General features: G+C 39.0%; 2 protein-coding genes across 2 annotated transcripts; one reads left to right on the top strand and one right to left on the bottom strand.

Moving 5' to 3' along the window:
• Positions 1–2,078: 2,078 nt before the first annotated feature.
• Positions 2,079–13,767, top strand: LOC145774050 (dnaJ homolog subfamily B member 11-like). The gene is made up of 9 exons (XM_082585188.1): positions 2,079–2,221; positions 6,333–6,489; positions 10,075–10,172; positions 10,604–10,730; positions 10,997–11,139; positions 11,369–11,509; positions 11,992–12,103; positions 12,170–12,329; positions 13,535–13,767. Exons 1-9 carry the CDS (start codon positions 2,157–2,159, stop codon positions 13,597–13,599), a joined length of 1,068 nt encoding a protein of 355 aa, XP_082441314.1. The 5' UTR covers positions 2,079–2,156; the 3' UTR covers positions 13,600–13,767.
• Positions 13,768–14,372: 605 nt separating this feature from the next.
• On the bottom strand, positions 14,373–16,043 carry LOC145774455 (uncharacterized). Its single transcript, XM_082585710.1, has 2 exons — positions 14,752–16,043; positions 14,373–14,571 (listed from the first exon to the last, which is right to left on the bottom strand). Exons 1-2 carry the CDS (start codon positions 14,895–14,897, stop codon positions 14,373–14,375), a joined length of 345 nt encoding a protein of 114 aa, XP_082441836.1. The 5' UTR covers positions 14,898–16,043.
• Positions 16,044–18,532: the final 2,489 nt, after the last annotated feature.

The following is an 18,532-nucleotide window of genomic DNA, read 5'->3' as shown; positions in this document are numbered from 1 at the left end:
AACCAACAGTTGTACAATGCATTGTTTTGACAATTACATTTTACTCTGATTATTTGTTAATATATGGCGCTGTTAAAACAAAATAAATTGACTTGACTTGACTTGACTTATAAAGACGTTGCAAAAGCAGGCATGTACATGTAGAGACTACATACGGTATGGTCTTTTGTATTGAGAGACCAAAATAGGTTGGTTGGATGTAGATATTTATCCTCAGACTGACAAAGCTTTTATAGGTTATTCCTGGTATTTTCGCATACTTGTAGAGGCTTTTGACGCAGGGCTGGTTACCGATATTGGCAGAGTGAAGTTTTACGATTGTTGAAGTCAAGGGCTCTATCCACTTTTAGAATTCGGGGGGGGGGGTGATTTTTGGACAGTGGGCTAAAACTGTCATCCCCCATTGCAGCATCAGCTTCTTTCTGATCGAAGCATAGGGTTTTCAAGTCGTTTCACAAAGTATGTTTCGGAAAGGGCATTTTTGGGTAAGCAAACTTGTAGTCACTTAATAAGAAATAATTCTGGCACTGCAAATGAAAACTCGAACCAATCATAAACTACGTTTTCCGTACGTGAAAAAGGGCGAAAAGAAGATGATATAAAGCAAATCAAGTGCTGGATTTTCTATCAGCTGTTTGTTTGTTTATTTGTTTTTCATATTTTTACCCTGCATTGCGAGAAAGCGGACTTGAGCGCTATGCATCGATGTACGCCTTCTGACGTACACCTGACCCACGCTGCAGCGGACGGCAATGTCTGTTTCCGGTTGTCTACTCTACTTATGACTTAAATTTGGTACTACCCATTACTCGAAATCGATCACTGGGTAGAGGCAATAATACTTATAGTGAAGTTTCTTCCCCAGAGAAACAACAGCAAGTGCGGGGGGGGGGGGGTGGAGTCGAACATGCAGGCTCTCGACTGCGAGCCCAACGCGCTAACGACTCGGCCACTGCTGCTGACTAAGTTGGCAGCTGGTTGGCTTTATAGGGGTTAGGGTTAGAAAGTACGGTAGTCATTTCATTGACGTGGGTTTGATTCTCACAACTGCTATTGCTCTTTTTTCTTCTGTAATTACCAAATAAAGTTCAAAACAAAGATTAACTCTCTGGCTAAGTGCGAGAAAGGTCACAATTGGACGGTAGCCTCTTATAACATGTTCTGATTGGTTGGCGGTGTCATTCTAGTCACTTGCAGTGGCAGAATTTTTTCTTGTTAAAGTGGCTACCAAGCAAACTAAGTTAAAACACAGTGTAAACGCCTGGCTCGTATTTCAGGGTTACCAAACCAAAAAATCATATTGAAATGAAATATATATTCATATTGATAAAAAATTCAAAATGTGCTAAGAGAAAATATATTTTTCAAAATTTGATCAATGAAATATCACAAAACCTTTTCAAAGCCAAATGAGTGGGAGGGTGATTTTGCATTGATCACCCCCCCCACTCCAATTAGTGGGGGGTTATCACCCCCCTCACCCCCCTTGGATAGAGCCTATGGTTGAAGTGTTGTTGCCGGGGAATCATTCCATTCACTAGGTGCCGCTGAATGGTGCGCAGTCCTGAAATGCATTGCCATTGCTCAAGCGCACACTCCGAGGGTCGAACCAGTGCCGCGTGATCTTGAGCTAGGCGCGTAACCACTAAGCTAGGCGCGTAACCACTAAGCTAACCGGCAAACTAAACTAGTTTCACATTGGCCACAGTGCCAATATATTATAATATATATAAAATCAAATATAGTTAGGCTATATATTTGTTATTATATTTGATTTAATTATATAATTATATATAAAACTATATTTGATTTAATTTGTTCTGCTTTGTCTTTTTGCTTAGCATTGAGCACTTTTTGTAGTATTAATAGTTTTTATTGTTTGTTTTTTCTATATTATAATATATATATTTTTTGCCAACAAATATACTGACCTTGCAACTTTTTGATCAACGATTGCTGATGGATGGACACCTGACAGTGAATGCAATGGACATGCTTGAAAGAGTATTTGCAGAATGTGTATTTCAACTATAAAACTTAATTCACCCAAAACTAACAATATGCTTTTATGTAGAGTTGTAGTATTTTGAATAGTAGATACCGTAGGCTATTGAATTGCTAATTTTAATTCAAGCCCATGCATTAGATTTTCCAACATGGACTTTAGAATCCTTCCCTTTTGTTTTTTTCTTTTACTGTTGTTATCAGAAGTTTTTGGAGGGTGAGTCTTGTGTTTAAATTATCTTATTAAACCTTTGATCAGTTTTAGTAGCTGGAACCTGATACAACTAATTTTGACTTTTTGAATTGATTTGTTGCTAAACCAAGCCTACCAAATTTTTAGCTGACATGAAAATGTAACCTCTATGTTGGTAACCACTGAAACATTTTTGTGCTAGTTAAAGAAAGAGTGCTACATGCAATAACAGATAATTACTGCACATTCTAGATGATTCTATAAAATATATTTTATCTTGTTGGGATTATATTATATATAGGCTGTAACTGTTCCCAATCATTTGTTGAAACAATCCACTTAATTGCATAATAGTTCTGTGGTAGATGAACTCAATACCGTATAGCCTACAATAATTTTACATTAACCTGGAGTGGTCTGATTTTGTCAAAGCTTTATCGAATGATTATATCGCACCAATGACTGCAGCAGTGTTGACCAGACAGACCAATTACTATACGCTACATCTCGTTAATTATAATGTTGACTTTAATAAATTAAGGTAACATTATTATATTAATTAGCAAAACGCGTATATTGGCTAATGTTCCTTGTTTTACTTGCCATTCTTCCAAAAGTTCTGTTTCAACGTTTTTAGTTTTCGTCTGAAGCCTCTTCAAACATATATTTCTGACTAAAACTTTGTACTTTTCTTGCAAAGATATGCAGTAGGGTGATGACTAAAAAAAATTTTTTTTGCCTGCTATGGGAAACGATGAACTTTTTTATGTGTACCAAGAATGTGAAATTTTTTTTTGAAAATTTTTCAAAAACCTCCCCCACCAATTGATATTTCTGACGTCACTTAGGTACATTTTTCTCCTTTTTTATTCCTCATACATTGTTTAAACTTGTTAAAGACTCCTTACCATACTAAAAAGGTGGCCCACAGTATGGTGAAGATTTTGGAAAAAAAATTGTCGAAAAAAGTCAAGGGGGTTCTGAGATTTTACCCTTTTTGTCATTATTTTTCGCAACAGCGCCTCTAGCGGAAAATTTTTATTTAGTGTAACTTCAAGAATTCTTAAGCGATTTCGGTAAATTTTTTTGTCAATAAGCTCATTTTGAATGCTGAGGAGGTTTATTGTTACTTTATTTTGATATATTTTTGTCACTAGAGGGCACTAGTGTTTTATATCTGAACTGATAGTCTATAAAGCTAGACCAGATAAGAGTTTTTAATAGCATTGCAAGTTGCTGATAATTTAAAAGAATAATTGAAATCATTTGATCTATTAATTATTAGCAGCTTGTTGTACTGTACATAAAATCTTGATAGTGTAGCCTAGTCTATTTAATGGGCCTATAATACGCTCATGCAATTTATCATGCAACTGAATTCACGTTAGCCTAGTTATCGGGTTAGTTTTTTAGTTACCGGTATTGGGTTTTGGAGTTGGGGGTGCTTAACTGGTTGTTTTGGATTGCATATCATGAGTGAGATAGATTTCTGCCACTCCTTTTTCATTTGTGCGGTAGCTCATTCTTTATGTAGTTTAATGGTAATAAACATGGTGAACCAATGTTTCGTTAATCCTTGTCCATGCAACTGTTACGAAATTGAATAATGGGCCTATAGATTGTTAATTAGCTGTAAATGTTGTCCAGAGCAGTTAATATCGTAATTATATGGCATAAAGATTATCATTTTTAGTTTTGTTAGGAATTACCTGTAACCTATACCATAGGCTACTTTTAAAAATATGTCGTTTTTGAAGTCGAATACTGCTGTTTCCAAGAAAAAAGGAATTTGGGCTGCAAATCTACCCTCCTCCAGCTACACCAAACGACGAGACCTGCCAAGAATGGAGAATTTGAATACCTGTGTTCGGCTGCCATTAAATTACCAGGTTTTAGGTCGATATCATGTGCTGCTGGAAGCTGAACAGCTAAAAAAAAGTAAGAATGGTAACAATGCAAGAAGAACTGACCCAGTTGTGGCAAAAATTTAGTTTTCCAGTTCTCAGGAAACAGGTAATCAATGCCCGTTTAGACAAGTTGGTTTCACAATACGAAAAATCCAAACGAAGGCCAAACGAAAAATTTAAAGAAGACTTAGCCTACCTATCATTTTTGATATCACTATAAGTGATGGAAAGTGGCTGTCTAACGAAGATAAAGAGCTTTACAAAAAGCAAATTGAGTCACGTGGAAGAGTTGGCTACACCACTCTGAAACCTTCCTCACTCTCTGCAATACACCCTTCAAAAAGGCTAAAGTTACAAATTCCTCCTGCTTCAACAATACGTAATTGTCCAGCAAAGATGGTGGTTCTGAAAGTGACAGGACCTCCAGTTATTCCAAGAGCACAATATCAGAAGAAGAAGATGGGTTTGAAAAGAAGAGGAGATCGTCAACATTGTCAGTAACAAAAATGGTGGTTCGCCATTCTTTGTCCACCCACAAAGCATCGGGTGTGTGCTCCACTCTGAATGAAGAAGGGGTTACTCTCCCTACTCTATCACAGTCTGGCGTGTGGCGTAGTGTTATAAGAGCTGGAAACAACGAAAAGGATAAAATAAAGTTGCTGTTGAAAGAAGGAAAATATTAGTGTCTCCATTTTGATGGAAAAAGGTTGTCTGGGAAGGAGTTTCAGGTGGTTTGCCTCCAAAGAGAAACAAATGAGGTCACACTTGGAATACTAAACTGCAAAAGTGGATCTGCTCAAGATATTTATAATGAATTGGAACGAATTTTGAATGAATATGAAGCCTGAATGAATATGAAGAAAAGAACATGGAAATATACGATAAATTTGGGTATCATGCAGTCGATTTGAGGATTTTGCAAGTTTTACACTAAAAAAACAAATTACTGCCATCTAGTGGTAAAAATGTAACAACTAACAAACTACCAAGTCACCCAGTATCAAAAATAAACCATCTGACAAAAAAAATTGTCGAAATCCCTTAAGAATTCTTGAAGTTACACTAATTAAAAATTTTCCGCTAGAGGCGCTGTTGCGAAAAATAATGACAAAAAGGGTAAAATCTCTGGAACCCCTTGACTTTTTTCGACAATTTTTTTTCCAAAATCTGCACCATACTGTGGGCCACTGTTTTAGTATGGTAAAGAGTCTGTAACAAGTTTAAACAATGTATGAGGAGTAAAAAAGGAGAAAAATGTACTTAGGTGACGTCAGAAAAATCAATTGGTGGGGGAGGTTTTTGAAAAATTTTCAAAAAAAAATTTCATATTCTTGGTACACATAAAAAAGTTCATCGTTTCCCATAGCAGGCGTTTTCGATTTCCTCAAAAAAAAATTTAGTCATCACCCTAATATGCAGTTTACAATTATATATAAATTTTTCTGACGCTGCTATAAAGTTACAAACTGTGAATTGCAGCAAATTCGTTAGCACCTTAGAAGTACAGAATGACGTTGCCATTAACTCAAGCATCGAAATCGTCGATTTACGTGGTATTTCTTTTGCTGGGACTGTAAATGTCATGTATCTACGCATGGGGTTCAAAAATAAACTGTAACTCGCTTTTTACATTAAATTTTTTTTTTTAAATCTAATTTGAGATGAACCGAAACATTTTAATTTTTATGAAAGGATAGTCCCAATTGATTGATGGTTCAGAATATAAGATCTGTCTGCTACTCTCATAATTTTGATCTAAAAAATTAGCCAAAAAATGCAAAATTACACCAACTAAATGCAATAAAATTACTGACTGAAGAAATTCTAGGTCATATAGTGTTGAAATCGTAGCCAAATACTGGCAACCCTTAATCAAGATTATCACAGTTCTGCTTTAAAACCTTGAAACTGGCAACTGTAATGCCAATGAGCAATGAGCATGTGTGTGCTTGTGTAACATATTTGTTACACTGCTCGCTGTAGTTGTTCAGTGATAAATAATGTAAATGTGACGTGAAAAAAGTAAACGAGATATATATGTACTGAATCCTATTTTTGGATTCAAATAGTTAAACATTGAAATCCACTATTCTAAATTGTCTATCCCTATATTCGACATACTGCTGTCAATTTAATGGACTAATTACCGACAACAGGGATTTAGGCAACTGAACACTTCAAACTTTTTGCTTCTCTATTGTGCTTTTACTAACTTTGATTATTTACAGACGAGATTTTTATAAGATTTTGCAAGTAAAGCGGGATGCTACAACAAAACAAATAAAGTCCGCATATAGAAAACTTGCAAAACAAATGCACCCAGATAAGAATCCAGATGATGAAACTGCTACAGAAAAGTTCCAAGAGCTCGCTTTGGCTTATGAGGTACTTTGTTAATTATCTTATTTGGACTGTCCGAGATGCGAGACTTGGTTACTTGCTGGAATCGCAAGATTGAATCTTACTCTAATCCAGGGGTGGGCAAACTTTTTGTACTGAGGGCCACATTTTAAAAAATGTTGCAGCCGGGGGGCCGCACACTCTCATTACAAAGTAGGAAAATTTACCCTGGTAAATAAACGCATATTCATAAACACAATTTTTGTATTTCACACTCAGTTACGTTTAAAGCTATGCAATCATCATCACAAAAGTTAATGAGACTTGTGCAAGTGTTCACAGTTTTTTACAATCTTCTGGTTTGGTTGTGTCTTTTTAAATTGTAGGCTACTCCTTGAAAACAGCCACGGACTCACGGCACAACAAGCAAACTGCTTTATTCCCAATTTCGATAAAATAGTTTTTAACAGTCCATTCCTTATTGAAAACACGACATTCGTCTTCAATCTTTCGCTTCTCACCACTCATTATTTCAACAGAGTAAAAATATAAATCTTTTATTTTTTAACAAAAATCCTGTCGAAGTAGAAAACATTAAACTGTGCGTCTAAAATAACAATGAAAAGTTATTTGGAGGAAAGTAGAAGTACTGGTAGGCCTACGGTAGCTGCTACCGTATTTGTATTGTATGATCAAACAATTGAATCAAACAATGCGTGAGAGCATGTTGCAATACATGCGCGACTGACGTGTGTGCGTTTACGCACTGAAAGTGGAGAAAAACACACTCGTAAAGGGAATAATATTTTGTCATGTAATCTGTTTAATTCAAACAATAAGTGATGATTAGTAGTTTCTGCAAGTGCCGGCGGGCCGAATAAAATGGTCTTGCGGGCCGCATGCGGCCCGCGGGCCGTAGTTCGCCCACCCCTGCTCTAATCAATACATTAAAACTAGGTGCCAATATAATCAGTTATGATGAAACATTTGTTTCTCGGCAGCCGATTTGTAGCAAGAATTGACAGCGATAGACACCGTGTTTCGCCCATGAGGCTGGGCTCGTCGGTATCGCACCACTAGTGTTGAACTGTTTTATTCGCATCAGTAGCTCACGGTACAAAAGATTGACACGGTGAGAGAGTACAAACAAACATAGCCAGGTCGAAGACTTTAGGAAACCGGCCTGCCACACCCCGCGGCGGCGTGGAGCGGCGTGATTTATGGGGTGACGATGCACCCGGAGGGTTAAGTCCACCAGTTTAGGTCGCGAAGGCCCAGGCTGGGGAGTCGAGGTACCTGTGGAGGGAGAGTGTGGATCGAAACACTATATGGCCCGTCTGCAAATTTAGAATGGCGGAGCGAGCCAGGGAGACAGGCTCTTTCTGCATAGCCCAGAAAGCAGGCGCCAGGGCAGAGGACATTGTGAAGAAGGGGGCGTTCTTCCCGGCTATCAGCACAAGGCTGAGCACTCACTAGTACAGCGAGCAGCTGCGATTCGCCAACCATAACGGTGTAGCTTCCACGCTAGCCATTCAGACCATCCAATCAACAATATGTTTCTCGGCAGCCGATTTGTAGCAAGAATTGACAGCGATAGACACCGTGTTTCACCCATGAGGCTGGGCTCGTCAGTATCGCACCACTAATTCTGCCACAAAGGTATTCGACCACCGCTTAACCAGTCAGTTTAACTCTTATCTTTGTGGAATTGTGTTCCCTTCTTCACAATGATGAAACATTGTTGAAAATTGATAAAACAAGAAAGTTTCACAAAAATTGGATTAATTGAATTGCATTGGATAATGTCGGTTACAGGCATAAATAACAAGGCTTTGCCGTTCTTAACATTTATTTCAATTTTTCTGTAAAAAATGTCATATATACAGCTCAAATTCGTCTGATTTGTAATTTTGTTGTATATGAGGCTTATGTCATTCAGATCGTGGTATAACGTGTGTCATGGAGCTTTGATGTTTGGCAAGCCAGCCCACTGTTTTACATCATCTCCCCAAGTTCGTCTTCTTCCACTGCTCCTCTTTCTTTCTCCCATACCTTCAATAACCAATTGATTTAGCTGTCCTGTCAATGTTTTCATTACAAATATGAGACTGATAACATTTATAGGCATAGACAGTATCATGTAGTGACACGTGATCATGATGTCAACAGTCATCCAATCACTGAAGTGCTCCACATAATCACCACCACTGGCGTAGAGTAAGGGGGTGCAGGGGTGCGGCGCACCCCCTGCTCTTATTGGTATTGATATATGGTGAGGAAATTTCAAAGTAGAGCGTACTAGAGTAACTTACGCTGCTGGAATAGTCACGTAACACTATTCAGTTCACGGCAATAATAAGTAAACCAGCTAAATTAGACGCTCTATTTTCAACAAGGTCTTCCACTGTGAGATCAATTACGATTCAACAGAACACATCGTTTTGTTATCAGACGCACAAGAGTCGCAACCCGCTGATTAACACATGAAAATTCAACACTGGCAGACATTGAATCAATGTAAAAAATGGGCTAATGTCCGTCAACGCCAGCAATTGTTTATCTCGGCTGAAAAAGTTTATTTAGTAGTGCAAAGAAAAAACTTCTGAAACTTCTGACCTGAGGGGTTGAACTCAAGCAAAGCTTGGCCAGCAAATTGTGCTATTATGACTCCCCACGAAATTTTTGAAGCAAAGATAGTTCACAATGTGTGAGAATTAAATCGAACCGCGATAAAAAAAGAAAGGTGTTTGGTCGCAGATATTGCCTGCATTAATGACGTCTCTTACCGCCATTGTCACCTAACCAATCTGACATCATTGATTTATGCGGCCGCTAAGATTTGACATCGACGTCAACGATCATGGAATGTTACATAATAAGAGTGATTATATCCTACACGCAAAAGTAAAAAAATTATCGGTAAACAAGTGCATAAAGTTTAGAATTGACAACAAATCATTAAATTTGAAAATTAAGTTGGAATTACTGCAAATAAATGTATTCAAACCTTTTACTTCTGCCGACGCCATTTCACAATCCGTAATCTACGTCGGCAATGATTTTGCCACAGCAAAAATGCGTTATTTTAAAGGCTGCCGAGCTGGAGACAACGGATTGCCCCGTGTATAAGTCAAACCTGTTTTATTTAAGGTGAAAATCACTTGCTAAAATCTCAACCTATACTCGAGCATATACGGTATTTGATGTTTATGCGTGTGATATTCTGATATAACTGCACCCCCGGTAATTTCTAAAACTCTACGCCTATGATCACCACATTTGCATGCCCAGGTTAAAACTTTCTTGTGAAGTCAGAGAGGGGTGTATAAATAAACAAGCACCTCAGTCAGTAGTTGCCGACCATTTATTTTATCAACAGACTCCTTACTCACAGTTAAGAATAAAACAAAATCGGTTGTGAACCGATTGGGAGCCTCTATCTTTAAATGAACTTTGGTGATGGTGCTGAATGCCGTGAATCTGTGATGTCACAATCTTTACACCTAGCCAGCGATAGGATGGCTCAAGCAGAGAAACTTTCGCGTGAAGCGAAAATTTTGATTTTATCTTTCGTGAGGTTAAAATAACTGACATTACAAATCCCTTGAGCGGAATAGAATTATTTTTCAGGTGCTTTCTGATGAAAACAAACGCAAAAAATATGATAAATTTGGTGAAGAAGGTTTGAAAGACGAGATGAGCGGCGGAGGACACGATCCATTTTCAAGGTGAAGATGACTGTTTGTCCGGAAATTTTGTTATTTGATCGATTCCTATATTACATTGACAAGTGTGTACAATTAAGTGATTTGCCCAAACACAGCAAATAAATCGATAAAGTACCCAAAAATTTAACTTTTAAGCTTATAGTTAAATTACTAAACTCATCCAAATCCAACTTTCTGAAATGTATGATCAAAGCTTGTACTGTAGCCTACTGAAAGTAAAAACTGACTCAAACTGCCATTTGAGTTTTGAGAACTTAGTTTATGTAAAAAATCACACAAATGCGTGGAAAACGGTACACTGCACTTGCACTAAGATATTACATTTACTATAGTAATAACTATATTATACATGGACAAGTGTGAAGTGGTTGGTTACCAATATGTGCTGAGTTTGTATGTCATCTTTGTTCAATTGTGAAATAATTTTGTAGCTTTTTTGGAGACTTTTTTGGTTTCGGTCACCAGCAGCAAGGAGAACAGGAAGTGCAAAAAGGTGATTCATTCACTGTGCCGCTGGAAGTCACTCTGGAGGAAGTCTACTCAGGGAACTTTGTGGAGGTTTGTATGAAACAGCAGGCTGCGTTTATCTTACCTTGTCGCAGATTTGCAAGTCGAACTTGATTAGACATGAGCGCATAGGTTGCAAGGATATGAGACTGGAGATGGGCTGTACTGGTTTGTGCCCCCTGTTTTTAGGTTTGGGTTGTTGACATTTTTAGTCAAAAGTCGAAAAACATCCCGTGATTTGTTAAAGGGTTGCAATGTTAGAGTTCCAGGCAAGGTCTAGCCCTAAGTCGACCTCTGTGTCATATAATTTGTTCCAGGTTGTTCGTCACAAACCAGTCCCGAAAGAGACGTCGGGAACGAGACAATGCAATTGCCGCAACGAGATGAAAACTACACAAGTTGGTCCGGGGAGGATCCAGATGACGCAACAAAGGGTGTGCGACCAGTGCCCGAATGTAAGGTGAGGCTTCCACGATACGTAAAAGGATCCACTTCTGCGATCCATGAAATGATCCACTTCCGCGATCTGTAGAAAAATCCACTTCCTCAGTCCGTAGAATTATCCACTTCAACGATCCGTGGGATGATTCACTTCTGCGATCCATGGAATAATCTTTGATCTGTTGAAGTTTTTGCATTGATTGTTTTTCTAATTATTTCAATCACAGCCAGGTTTTGTTCTGTTGTAGATTCGTGAATGAGGAGCATGTTCTTGAGGTTGAGATTGAAGCCGGAATGGAGGATGGGGCGGAGTATCCTTTCTATGGGGAAGGAGAGCCGGACATTGATGGAGAGCCAGGAGATCTCATTTTTAAAATCAAAGTTTTAAAGTTGGTTTTTCTATTATGACCTCACTTGTAAATAATATGATGCAGTGTTGTTGTGATTAGTAAAGTGAATGAACATGACCAAAGCTTGAACATCATGGTTGTCATTATTTCTTCATGTTATGCTGATATGCTGTTTATCAACTTAACTACGATGCAAACGCAACGTGGCGTTCTTTGAATTGTTTCTGCAATTTTGTTTTTTATAACAATTTTTGTAAAATGCTGATGCTTGGCAAGTACTTCACAGTTTTAAGTGTGTTTCTCGCCGCTGTGCATGGTGTCCAGTCGTAATGTTCAGGAAGATGCTTTTGAGTTTTGGGTTCTGGTTCAATCATTTCCGTATCTACCTTGCCCTGTAGGCGCCTGCTTTGTGACTAAACAGCAACTAAATGTCCATGCCCGGATGGCTGACGTCATCATCATCCGAATGACGTCAGCCGCCGTGAACCTTGAATGACGTCACCATGCATTGTCTTCATCAGACACAAGATCTTCGAGCGGAAAGTTCTGGATCTGTACACGAATGTGACGATCTCTTTGAGTGACGCACTGCTCGGATTCACCGTCACCATCACGCACTTGGACGGTCATCAGGTGACGTTATTGTAGTGACTTGTGTGACGTAACAGTGACAGGTTTGTAATGTCATGCCTTCATCAGGTACCAATTGAACGGAAGCAAATCACGTGGCCGGGAGCGAGAATAAAGAAGAAAGGTGAAGGAATGCCGTCCAACGAGAACAGCAACATCCGGGGAAATCTCTACATCACTTTTGATGTGGAGTTCCCGAGAGGAGAGATCAAAGAAGCCGACAGAGAAGGTTAGTGTTCTCGAGATGGCTTCATTTGAAGTTCACTTGAAGTAGCACATGCATGCCGGGGGGGGGGGGGGGGTTGCTGTCATCGCACCGGAGCGGTGTTTACGTTTGTTTCTGATGGGGAAAAGCCCTCCTAGCACCTCTAGTATTTCGTGGATTAAGATTCAAACTTCCGTTAGTTGGCGCTACTCATTACTTACTGGTTTGGTTTTGAATCTTTTCCTTGGACTGAGAAAGTCTCTGATCGTTGTTTCGGCAGTTTCGCATACCGGTACTGTACTTGTAGAAGTTTTAAACCTTGACACCGGCCCGCAACTTTACAAAATGTACTCTAAAAATCCCCTAACTATGAATCTGACCAATCAAAGCGGCGCTGATCAATAGAGCGTAATAGTCATCTCAAAAGGTTGCTACGGTGCACTTGTGTTCGCTCAATTTCTACTAAAAAAATGCCGGACGACAGTGTTGCCAGGTTACCTGCCTCCCTTGTAAACAAGAAGCATTTATCAGCAACTGAGTTGATGTTGTTAACAAATTACTATTTGCAAACAACCAGTTTTTATAAACAACTTACGATAAAATGAATTTAATTATAGCCTACTAGTGCACTACCTAGTTATTGGTTTTAATTGGTAATAGATCAGTTTTTGAACTGTTTGGTCAGCAAAAACTTACCTCAGTAATATGCCAAATTCGAACTACAATTCTTCCAGGAATTAATTACCGTAAAAGAAAACGATTGCCGCACTTTTGTTTATATTGACAACTCTACTGGGATAAAATTTGTAAAACAAAACAGCCTCGCAAGTCGCAATGAACAGCGAACACAATCTGTGAAAAATAACATCACGCTTCATCGATTTTAGTTGCAAACCACATGTCATGCTCCATTAATCAACGCCGCTCTGATTGGTCAAATTATTGGTGAAGTTTCAGCAAAAGGGATTTTTTATGACCACCTTTTGCAAAGTTGCGGCCCTGTCACAGAGATTGACAGAGTGAAGTTTTCGGATTGTTGAAGTGTTGTTGTTGGGGAATTATTCCATTCACTAGGTGCCGCTGAACGGAAAGCGATTGTTAAAATGAGTTGCTCAAGCGTACACCTTGAGAGCCGAACCAGCGCCGCTTGATTTTGCAGTTCTTTCGTGCACAAAATCGGCCGCTTAACCACCAGAGCCATTATCCATACGGGTCTTTTTGTTTTTCAGCTATCAAGACCATTTTAAATCAAAAATCGAAGCACAACATTTACAACGGACTTCAAGGCTACTGAGGGTTGCGCAATATTGCGAGGATTATTTATGACTAGGCAATGCCCTTTTGTTCCGTCACAGTTTGAGGATGGTTTCCACCGAACCTCTGCACTTGGCTCCGTTGGTGACGTTGGTTTGTTGTGTTCTTTATACACCAGATGGCGCGCACGATTAAATCCGCTGTTCTACGTGCTTGTGTTTTGTAGCAGAGCTGATAGAATGATGATTTCGCTCTAGCAGCCCAGAGGTAGCAACGTTGTCTGCTTTGTGCACGGACCTATAAGAGTTATTCCTTACCCTTGTTATGGTTTGTTGGTGTTTGACTTGTCAAAGCAAAGACATTTCGGACGCTTTTCATTTTTTTGCAGGGTTGCCCTATCCGAACTTTGACAATCGCGATTATTACGTTTGTCCGAAGTGCACGTAGTTTGGCTGCTCAGATTTTGTCTGAATGCTTATAAATTTGATAACGGAAGTTGCATGGAAATGGTTTTGGTTCCGTGCTTTAAAGGCGGGAAACCCAAATTAACTTTTTGCGAGTTTTAGTTTCAGTGTGATGTCATTGTGTACAACATGCGTTTTAGCAAAACAAAATTCCAAATTTTGTTGCCCTCGTCTCGCTATGGCCGCTTTTGTTGATTCCCCTTGGCGAGGCCTCGCGCGCATACAGCCGTACGCTGTGACGTCACAAAGTACATAACTCCTTTCCTATGAGATGCTGGTTTGTCCTTCAGGATAGCTGAAAATGTCTGCATCTGCGGAATTCCGTTTTAAAAACAAAAGCGATGAGATGTTACAAAGCCACTTTTATTTCATCATCATCATCAAAATTCAAAATAGGAAATTTAAATCCGACGTATTCATCGTCCTGGCATGGAAACTTTGTTCGAATTGCGTGGACGACACATGATGGTAGAGGAACGCGGATGGATCGACCAAGATATCCCCATACCCATCGAATAAATTGCCTACAGGCAATGTGTCTGTTACGTCTGCAAAAATAAAACTTTTTACGCTCGTGTTTGCATTCAAAAATAGCAAGAGGTTTTATCAGCAGTAACTTACATTAATAAAGAACTTTGACTATTCAACAAAGGCTAAACGGTGATTTCCACTGTGACATTGAATGAAATGACATCATTTACTGTTTGATATCGACTATGACATGTTACCTGTGTTGGGTCGCGAGCTGTGTAGCAGTATTGTAATGTTGCGTATAAGCCATGTGGGCGGTCTCCAGCACCCACGGATTGATACAAACTCCCTCAAATCCGGGGTGCTGTGCTATGCAAGATACGTCTCCAAGCATCGCTTCCATGCGCTCAGTTGTATTTCGTGGCCGCAGACAGCTTCAGATTGTTGCTTCACTGCAACATAACTTGAACACCTGCAAATTTGAAATTGCTAAATCACTTCGTCAGCGTTGATAAAACGGGCAATTTCATACATCGGGCCTCTGAACATATAAGCGTTGAGTATGAGTGAGTGCATAAGCAAGTTCATTGACTGAAAGTTACTTTCCACTCGGTATTTCTCAAACGATCATCATTGACAGGAGCTTCGGTGTTATCAGCAAGATCAAGCTTCGCAAGTTCACTTTCGGTGTATTCTAGCTTCTGGGACAGTGAGTTTTAAACTCTGGCCACTTCAATAAACCGCCACTCGTTTTCAGCCTTATATTAATTTGCTGGCAATCCAGCATCGTTGCAACGCTCGTAGGAGCCAGTGCGACTTCCTGGTCAGAGACACGATGGATCGACACCATGGATCGATCGCTTATTCAGGCAGAGCCGATGATGATCAGCCGGTGTCTTGGTCAGCTTCAACGCATGTGCGATTGTGACATAATAGTCTCGTCGGCTTGGGTCGAGTCTCTTCCATGCTTTTCAGAGCCACAGCTCATTTGCCCAAATATGGTGTTTTCGCCTGCTTAAGAAAAATAAAAATTAACGTCAATAATTTCACCAGAATATAAAATGTTGATTCCATTCAAAGTTTCAACCATTTGTATGGATTGAAGCATAAGCCAGTTTGATTTGAGTGTTATAGTGTAAATGGTCTTATCGTCCGGTGATTTGGCTGCTGCTCACTCCCACTGACTTTGCACTATCAGCGATTACAACATCAATACCGTAAAACTTTGGTGTGCAGCTCCAGATGTGTATTGCGAAGGAACAGAATGGTTCAAATATGGAGAGAATATTTATGTGATTGATACTTCTCAGTTAAATCGGACATAAAAGTATATTTGAAAACATATTCAATATTCATCTATTCAATTAAACTTGGACGAAAAGTATACGACTCCACGATTTATAAGTGGCCGACTCCGCCTTTAGTGTTGCCAGGTTTTTCAGAATTGCCAAATTTTTTAATGTTTTAAAATTTAATTTCAATTACAGTAATTTGTAATCGAATTAGCGGTTTCTACAAAACTGGAAAAAAAAACACTTCTAATTTCAAATAAAGTTTTAAAGCGCAATATTTTAAAAAAAAACAGTGTCAACAAAATTGTATTGACCGTTTTGTTGATGGAATCGGTCTTTTTCCGGATACGCCAAAATCTCACCGACTACACACCCTCTCTCTGTTATTGTACATGCATTGTGGTCAATATAAAATTTATTTCCAATGTGGACACTCAGGTATGCAAAACTGCCAGGATTAACCTACCAGGGGCTTTCTCAGTCGGTAGCCACTTTAACAAGTCAAAATTCTGCCACTAAACTTGACTAGAATGAAACCGCCAACCAATCATAAGCTACGGTTTAAGTGACGTAAAAATGGCGAAAAGAAGATAATAGAAAGCAAATTAAGTGATGGATTTTTTGTCAGCTGGTTGGCTTAGGGGTTAGAGTTAGGGCTAGAAAGTAGTCATTTCATTGACGCGGGTTCGATTCCCACCACTGCTATTGCTCTTTTTCTTCTGCAATTACCAAATAAAGTTCAAAACAAGCAATAGCTCTCTGGATGAGTGCTAGAAGGGTCACAATTGGACGGTAGCCTCTTATAATATGTTCTGATTGGTTGGCGGTTGCATTGTAGTCATTTGCAGTGGCAGAAATTCGACTTGTTAAAGTGGCTACCTTCTCAGTCCAAGGATAAATATCCGAACCACCCTATCAACTAAGGATTTATTTTTCCGCCACAAAGGTGTAGGCCTATAACATTTCCAAGCAAATCGTGCATTTGCAAAACCAACTTGAACAAAAGGTGTTCATCCCATTCTCCCCTATAATACCCTAGTCTTCACTCAGGCGTGGATTTATGGGGAGGGGCCCACCCTCCCCCCAAAATTTTGTGAAAAATTATTGAAATTGTATGTTTCCGCATCAAATAGTTTGATATGCTTCTAACCAGCTGATATTAAATAAAAAATAATAGATGAAAAAGGGAGATCATCCGTCTGATGATCATCACCGTTTATCAGATTTAATGGGAGATCATCGCCTGAGACGGTCTAATGATCTCTCTTTTAGGGAGATCATTTTAGATCTCTTAACATATGCCAAAATTTTCAGGACCGTCTGATGATCCTCCTTTTAGAGTGAAACAGGCTGTAGGGGAGACTCGGGTAAGTTGGCCAAGCAAAATGTAAAATTGAATTTGTGAGCAAATAACAAAAAATATGTTAAAGCGAATGCCACTGAAGAGTAGAGAATTTATCACTCTAGAAGTGGACATATTCTTGCATCAAACCAACATTCTTAGGTATGTAATTTTTCACGTTTTCCGAAAAAATTAAAATGGACCATCTTGCCCGCCTGTGCAGGTAACTTGGCCCACCATGGAAGGTAAGTTGGCCACCTGGCCAACGTGTCCATCTCTCGCTATAATAAACAGTGGAAAAGCTCTCTTTCTCCTCAATTTTACTTTCTAATTATTGCTTGGTTTTATACAGGCATGCATAGTGCATACATTGTATGCAGTCATGTACGGTACCGGTTTGGTTTATAATATAATCTACTATTATAATGCAGTATTTTACCTCAGTAAACCTTTCGTACATGGGTACACCAAATAAACTTTCGAAAATAATGACGGCTGTATCAAATATCATGTAGTTAAAACGGCATGCCTTTATATTCCTAACGATGCTGATAGGTAGGTAGGACCTTGTTTGCAGTACAAACTCCATTTTGCATGGGTACCAATATCGGAACATTTTTTAATGTATTTCCGAAGCGGGGTACGTTTTAGACCGTCGCTTGAAAAGTGGTTGCATATTTTTCTTTGACTCACACCATTCCTCAACATCTTTAGCCCTCTTCATACACCTGCTGAGACACATTTTCGCGATTGGTTTTCTTGATCTACGGTAATTACTTGCCATTATTCTATTATTACAATATGGGTTAGGAATAAGCTGTCGCAATCTGTGGCATAAAAACGATGTTAGAAAGTGCATTAGCCTATTGTTAGCCTATTGATTGCTGATGTAAAGCGGCGATTTACTTACTTTGGATACTTGATGCTTCAATCTTGAAAAAATAAGTCATTGTATTAATTAGTCCATTATCATTCTATATAATACCTCATTAAGGCAAGTTGGCCATGGTGGCCAACCTACCCACCTACGAAATGGGCCAACTTCCCTGCATGGCAGCCATATTGTAAAAACTAAAATTTATGTCAAACTATCAAGCTTCTAACAAAGGCTTCACCGTCAAAATGAGCTCTAATAACTACCCTAGTGTTGCACTCACTAAATAATAACCTTTCTTACATAGTAAGAAAAAACTCACACGACATGTAAAAAATTCTAAAATCCAAAAATTTTAAGAATCACAATCTTTCATACAAATATCGAGCTTACAAGTTCATACTGCTTGCTAGAACCTCCCAACCTGGTGATAAGGTAGTTTAAACAGCATTTTCTCGGTAGGTGTATGATACGTCACAATAACTATTGTGCTTAAAAAAATATTTAGAGTGGGCCAACTTGCCCGTTGG

Source organism: Aplidium turbinatum, chromosome 7 (assembly GCF_918807975.1).
Source record: "Aplidium turbinatum chromosome 7, kaAplTurb1.1, whole genome shotgun sequence".
Classification (NCBI taxonomy): domain Eukaryota; kingdom Metazoa; phylum Chordata; class Ascidiacea; order Aplousobranchia; family Polyclinidae; genus Aplidium; species Aplidium turbinatum.
The sequence above is the reverse complement of the archived record's forward strand: the minus strand, read 5'-3'. Positions and strand labels throughout refer to the sequence as shown.

Excerpts from the sequence above, each read along its gene's own strand:
- LOC145774050 (XM_082585188.1), top strand. The coding sequence starts at position 2,157 with ATGGACTTTAGAATCCTTCCCTTTTGTTTTTTTCTTTTACTGTTGTTA. Across the intron at positions 2,222-6,332 it reads TTATCAGAAGTTTTTGGAGG|ACGAGATTTTTATAAGATTT; the intron begins GTGAGTCTTGTG and ends GATTATTTACAG. Across the intron at positions 10,173-10,603 it reads GGACACGATCCATTTTCAAG|CTTTTTTGGAGACTTTTTTG; the intron begins GTGAAGATGACT and ends ATAATTTTGTAG.
- LOC145774455 (XM_082585710.1), bottom strand. The coding sequence starts at position 14,897 with ATGGAAGCGATGCTTGGAGACGTATCTTGCATAGCACAGCACCCCGGA. Across the intron at positions 14,572-14,751 it reads CAGCTCGCGACCCAACACAG|ACGTAACAGACACATTGCCT; the intron begins GTAACATGTCAT and ends TTATTTTTGCAG.